At 38.5% G+C, this 6,599-nt stretch overlaps 1 protein-coding gene across 1 annotated transcript; it reads right to left on the reverse strand.

The window, feature by feature from the left end:
• Positions 1–4,595: 4,595 nt before the first annotated feature.
• LOC122751260 (cytochrome c-like) lies at positions 4,596–5,040 on the reverse strand. The gene has a single exon (XM_043998244.1). It carries the CDS (start codon positions 5,029–5,031, stop codon positions 4,714–4,716), a length of 318 nt encoding a protein of 105 aa, XP_043854179.1. The 5' UTR covers positions 5,032–5,040; the 3' UTR covers positions 4,596–4,713.
• Between the last annotated feature and the right edge of the window lie 1,559 nt (positions 5,041–6,599).

Below are 6,599 nucleotides of genomic sequence, written 5' to 3' on the forward strand. Positions count from 1 at the left end.
AGATTGGTCCTTGGCTTGACAAAGATACAGTCCATCATTGGGCCATGTTCAATAATTAAGACCAGGCACCATACTAGGTCTTGGGGATACAAAGTAAAAAATGTGAAAATTCATATTATTATATTAGAAGATACAATGTGAAAACATATAAGCATATGCAAAATAATTATAAGGCAATTTTGTCAGGGAAATTAGGTGTAAGAAATGAGGACAAGTCTCTCTCTCTCTCTTTTTTAAATTTTCCCCCTAATTACATGTAAAAATAATTTTTAGCATTTGTTGTTTTTATTTCTAAACCTATCTATTTCTAAACCTTCTGCTCACCCTCCCACCCCTGTGAGATGGTAAGCAATCTAATATAAGTTATACATGTGCAATCATGTAAATCATATTTGTACTAGTCATTTTGAAGAAAAAACTCAAAACAAAAAAGAAAGGAAGGAAGGTAGGAAGAAAGGAATAGAAAAATAGTATGCTTTGGTCTATATTCAGATGTGGACAGGTTTCTTTTAGGAGGTGGTGGTTAAATTGCTATTTGAAAGAAAACCAGGATACAAAGAGGCAGAGGGTATGTATAGAGGGAATGAATTTTAGTTAGGGGTAACAGTTTGAACAAAGGCAAATGACAGAATGTTGTATGTTAAGAATTGTAAGAAAGCCTATTTGGTTGGGCCATAGTGAGCGTGGAGGAGAGTAGTATAATAAGGCTGGGCAAGCATGTTGGAGCCAGATTGAGAAAGATTAAAAATGCCAAACATAGGAGTTTACATTTGATCCCAGAGGGAACCAGTGGAGTTGATTGATCAGAGAAGGAATATGGTCAGACTTGTGCATTACAGCTTGTGTAGTAACTTTTAGAACTTGTCTTCTACTAGCATAATCTCTGAGAATCCACCATGATGAGACATCTAAGGAGGGTATTAGTGGAGGGAGAAACTAGTATAGTATAATTGATTAACTGGTGGTTTGCAGGAACAGAAAGTCATACAGTGGTAAGAGTAATAGTTCAGGAGTCAAGAGTACCTATGTTCAAATCCCACTTCTAATTTTTAAGCATTAACCATATAAAAAGCACTGTGCTAAGGGCTGAGGATGGAAAGAAAGGTTAAAACATAGTCCCTGCCCTTAAGAATTTATGGGGGGTGGCTAGGTGGCGCAGTGGATAAAGCACCGGCCCTGGATTCAGGAGTTCCTGAGTTCAAATCTGGCCTCAGACACTTGACACTTACTGGCTGTGTGACCCTGGGCAAGTCACTTAACCCCCATTGCCCCACAAAAAAAAGAAGAATTTATGGTTGAGTTAACATGCAAACAACCAAGAATATACAAGATAAATATAATGCAAATAGAAGGTAATTCAAGAAGGGAAGTGCTAGTAATGCTGAGGACTGGAGGGAAGGAGGGAACTGGGAAGACTCAAAGAAGCTATGATTTAATCTGAGTCATGAAAGAAGCCAGTAGGTAAAAGTGAAGTGGGAGAGAATGCCGGTGTAAAGACACAGAGTTTGGAGATGGTGTTTCATGTTTAGCATGGAATGTAGGTTGTAGAATATATGGAGGAAACTAAGGTCTAAGAAGACTGGAAAAATAGGAAGAGGTCAAGTTGTGATTTTGGGAAAATCTCTTTTATCTCCCCCTAAAGTAAGTGAGTTGGTTGGACTAGGTGATTTCTGAGGTCCCTTCCAACTCTAGATCCAGGACCAACTCAAGAATGGTCATTGATCATTGGGATAAGAAGGACTCTCTAACATGACCAAATTCCCAAAGGCATGTAGAATTCCTTTATCATGCTTTCCTCCTTAAAATTGGTGGTAGTGGTGGTGGTGGTCTTGTGTGTGTGTGTGTGTGTGTGTATGTGTATGTGTGTGTTTGTGTGTAGATCCTCAAAATTCTCTAGAGCCTAGTGTTGTTTGTAAGAGGCAATGCTTGGCACCATTACTGTAGAATATTCTTATTAACATGCTTTTCACAAGCAAAGCACCACTCATCAAATATTTATAAGCCATAGACAGTGAAACTGATGTTTTGCTTGGCATCTGTGGGGACATTTTCCACATGCAGTTGGGTGGAGTGTAGGCAGGTGAGAGACCCTTCAACTTGATGTCATGGTCTAGGCGCTCCCGGGTGAGCTGTTCTTGGCATGGCTTCTTCATGGCTGTGGGCCTGATTCTCCAGTCTCTCAGAACTCCCACTTAGCCCCTCCTTGCATGGAGCTCCCTTTGAAGTCCACAGGAGCTCTTTGAATGGAAAACATACACAACGGGGTGTTGATGCAAATAAGAATCTGGCCTTATATGCACAGTGAATAAAGGTGATTCTCACCCCAAATATTAGCTCTCTAGCCCAGAAGGTATAGTTTGATCATTAAATAAAAGAACCAAAAAAAAAATCCTCCAAGGAGATAATAACCAGCTGATTATTGGAGAGTTTTAATTAAAGCTACAGATAAAATAAGTGGAATGCTTTGTTTTTACTCTGATCATATCAATAGGATAAGCATTCTCCTTTTTCTGGGGCAACTTGCTAAATGAAAAAGTAAACATTAACAGCTTCTGAAACCTCCCTGATATAGGATGATAATTTAGAAAAATATCTCTATTAAGGATAGTTATAGATTTTTTTTTTTGGTTGGAAATGCAATCCCCAAATGAGTATGTAGCTGCAATCTATAGACAGGCTAAGTAAATTAAATCACTCACTGTCTTTTTTTTTCAATAGCTCTAAAGTTAAAAGTAATTTGCAAAGAAAATACTCAGTTTGAATTGGTTTGTAATATCTGTTAATGATCTTAAAAAAGAAATCCACTTATTCACAATCTTGTCCCTCAGGGAATTCCAATGTGCCATCAGAAAAATTTCCCAAGTCTGAAATGTCATTAGCTAGTGATTTCTTTGAAGTAAAAATCTGTTAAAGAATAAATTGCATCAGGTATACAAATGTATGGGACAATCACTTTGATGAACAATATGCTTTCCCCCCTCCTGATGTTTTCTGTTCCCAAAAGCAACAATTTAAAATCCAAGCTGTTAAATGATGGAGATGTCTTAGAATTACATCAGTGTATGTGTCTTCTCACTCATAGCGAATCTTTACATATATTTGTAGATTGTTGATGTAAAAACAGTGGAGTTGGAAACAATTTTGATTGCATTCATTGTACTTATCTCTTGGAAACATAGCTAAGTAAAGGTGTTGCCATCGTGGAATAAAACAACAGATCATTTAATACTGAATCCTGGAGCTGAGAACAGTTCTGACCAGATGCTTTGTAAGAAGGTGTAAATACTACACAACCGTATGAATGGTTCACTACTAGATAACAGACCTAGGAAACACTACACCAAAAGGAAAATTTTCTTCCTGACCCCAGCTGGTGATCAGTTTGTGCCTGGAAATTGGATAGCCTTTGTAATCGAATCCCAGCTAGCATAACTGCATATGCTAGTTTTAGGTCTATAAATAGCAAATCATTTTTTAAAATGTTGTTTTTGGAGAAGGGAGTTAGATTTTTTTCTAAAAAGCCATTTACTGCAGTGACTTCTACAGGTTAATTATACATTGCAGGAAAAGGCATCGCCTCGGAGCAATCCTAAATTTGTTACCTTTTAATCTCACTTCATAGGACAAAGCAGGGGGAATGAGAGTCTCCAGCAGGCTGTCTAAGTTATCATTTTGTATGTTGGAACCATTAGCTTTCTTCATCCTCACTCATTTACTCATCTTCTAGTAAGCAAAAAGGCCTCAGTTTTATTCATTCCCTATCTTGGAGAAGGCTTTCTTGGCTTCTTAATCTACTCCTCCATCAGAATACTCTTCCAGTCACTTCATATTACTTCCCTTCCCTTACTCTCTATTCTTCTAGATGTTCCCACTGCATGATATTCTATCACCTGCCTCCATGCTTCTGCACATGTAGTTTCTCATGCCTTGTAAGGCACCCATCCCTCGCCTCCAACTTGTAGAATCTCTAGTTTCCGTTATGTCATAGCTCAAGTGCCACCTTTCCTGATCTTTGCTGATTCTGATCTCTTCCTCTTAACTCCTTGAGTGTAGAGACTACTTAATTTTTGTCTTTGTATCTTACACACCTAACATAGTACCTTTCATATAGTAGTTCTTTATAAATGTTTTTTGAATTGAGTTGAATAACACAGCCTGTTGGCCTCTAAATTTATTGCCTGGCCAGAGACCTTTTCTAATTCTGACATTTTTTTCTCCCCAGATAAAGTGACTCAATTGGGTCCAGTATTTTATGGAAAGGACAAGGGCATCTAGGTGGTGCAGTGGATAAAGCACTGGCCCTGGATTCAGGAGGACTTGAGTTCAAGTCCAGCCTCAGACACTTGATACTTACTAGCTGTGTGACCCTGGACAAGTCACTTAACCCTCATTGCCCTGCAAAAAAAAAAAGAAAAAGGAAAAGACAGACCATTGCTCTTAATAAATAAATAGTTTATCATAGTTTCTTCATCCTTTTCTAATTCCCAGTAATTTTTTAAAGGCTCCAAATCCTGTTCAAAATTTGATATTGATATATCTATTTTTTTTCCTAATCTACATAATTCCTTTATTAGGACTGCTGAACAAGGTTTTTAAACAGCCATTCATGATCAAAATTCTCAGGTTAATGAAACCAATTTAAATAGGGTCGTTATGGTACATGTAAAAAAAGGAGAGACCTCCGACTAGAATAAATAAGGCAGCAGACCAGGGTTACTCCTTGGTGGCCTGCTTAAGGTAGGCTATCAAGTTGGCTCTCTCGGTCTTCTTCTTTATGCCGGCGAAGATCATCTTCGTGCCGGGGATGTACTTCTTGGGGTTCTCCAGGTACTCCATCAGCGTGTCGTCGGTCCAGGTGATGCCTTTGTTCTTGTTGGCGTCGGTGTAGGAGAAGCACGGGGACTGGCCGGTCTTGCGGCCGAAGAGCCCGCTCAGGTTGGGGCCGGTCTTGTGCTTGCCCCCCCTCTCCACGGTGTGGCACTGGGCACACTTCTGCACGAAGATCTTCTTGCCCTTCTCGACGTCCCCCATGGTCAGGTCAGCTCAACCCGCAGTCACGCGCGCTTGCTCGCTTACTCTGCGCCGCCGGCCCGACTCGCGTTTCCTCTTTGATATATCTATTTGATATTTGATTATATCAAAATTTGATACTTATTTTAATAGCCATAGCTTCTTCTGATCCGAGGGTGACAAAAAAGAACTCTTTTCTCTGAAAAATCTAGTATACTAACTGAATTTCAAGGAAGAAATGAGTAAAATGTATATTTTTCAAAGTATAGGATACAAAAATTAAGGTAACATGACTGATCAGTGTGGTCCTTGTTTAGTTCAGTTGTTTTTCAATTGTGTCTGACTCTTTGTAATTCTATTTGGGGTTTTCTTGGCAAAGACACTGAGTGATTTGCCATTTACTTCTCCAGCTCATTTTACAGATGAGGATACTGAGGCAAAAAGGATTAAGTGACTTGCCCAGAGTTATACAGCCAACAAGTGTCTGAGACTGTATTTGAACTCAGGAAAATGAGTCTTCCTGATTCCAAGCACAGTCTTCTATCCACTACATTGCCAAGCTGCCCAGTATGGTCCTTATACATTTATTAAAGAGCATCTGTTAAAAAGTTGGTTGCCAAGGCAGCCTGTTTTAAAGCAGTGAGCTAACAGGCAAGAGATTTGAATTCCGGTTCTCTCTCTATCATCAAATTTCTGGGTAAGTCACTTTACTTCTACAACACCCAGTTTCCTTATAAAGATGATGAAAAATTGTTTCACAGTATTGTTGTGAGTAGAACTGGGAATCAGGAAGATCTGAGTTTTCATCCTACCCCTGACACTTACTAGCAGTGTGACTGTGGGTCAGTAACTTAACCTCTCTAAGATTCAGTTAATTCTTTCATAAAGTAGTGGCAATATCACTTATAATATCTATTAACATTGCTATGAAGCTCAAATTAGATAAGGTATCCAAAACAACTTTTCAAATATTAAATCATCAATGAATGCTAACTTATTATTTATTATTTATATTATTATCTCTACTCCAAATTAAAGGTTGCAGAGAAGAATCCATGAGTTAAAGTCCCTTTTCAGAAATAGAAGTTTACATTGCATATTTATAGCTGCCAAGGAGCTCATCTGTACCAAGACCTTCTTTTTACAATAAGGACATAGAGGCCTGGGGATATTATATTTACTTCTTTTAGGTTACATGGGTAGTATTGGTAAGGCTAGCATTTGACCCCCAGGTCATTTCTTACCACACTGTCTTTTCTTCCAATATGACCATAGGATCAAAGTATCAAAGATTTGGAGCTTATTGTTCAAAAGTAGCAAACTTGACTTATCTCAATTTCACGTCGTCTCTCACCCTTTGGTGGTGATGCAAGCAAATAATGAATCAGCCAAAAGGTAGTGAATAGGGAAGCTGGGATTCTGGATGACTGTGAGTTGAGAATGTGTTGATTAAAAACCTTACACAGTAAAAATCAAATTGTTATGGAACTGGCTGGTAACAATAAAGAAATCAAAGTAGCCAATTTACCCAATAAATCAAAATGCAAAAGATTATTTCATTTTGGAGAGAAAGCAGGCTACTATGTTTC

The sequence above is a fragment of the Dromiciops gliroides genome, chromosome 3 (assembly GCF_019393635.1).
Source record: "Dromiciops gliroides isolate mDroGli1 chromosome 3, mDroGli1.pri, whole genome shotgun sequence".
Lineage (NCBI taxonomy): Eukaryota > Metazoa > Chordata > Mammalia > Microbiotheria > Microbiotheriidae > Dromiciops > Dromiciops gliroides.

Excerpts from the sequence above, each read along its gene's own strand:
- LOC122751260 (XM_043998244.1), bottom strand. The coding sequence starts at position 5,031 with ATGGGGGACGTCGAGAAGGGCAAGAAGATCTTCGTGCAGAAGTGTGCC.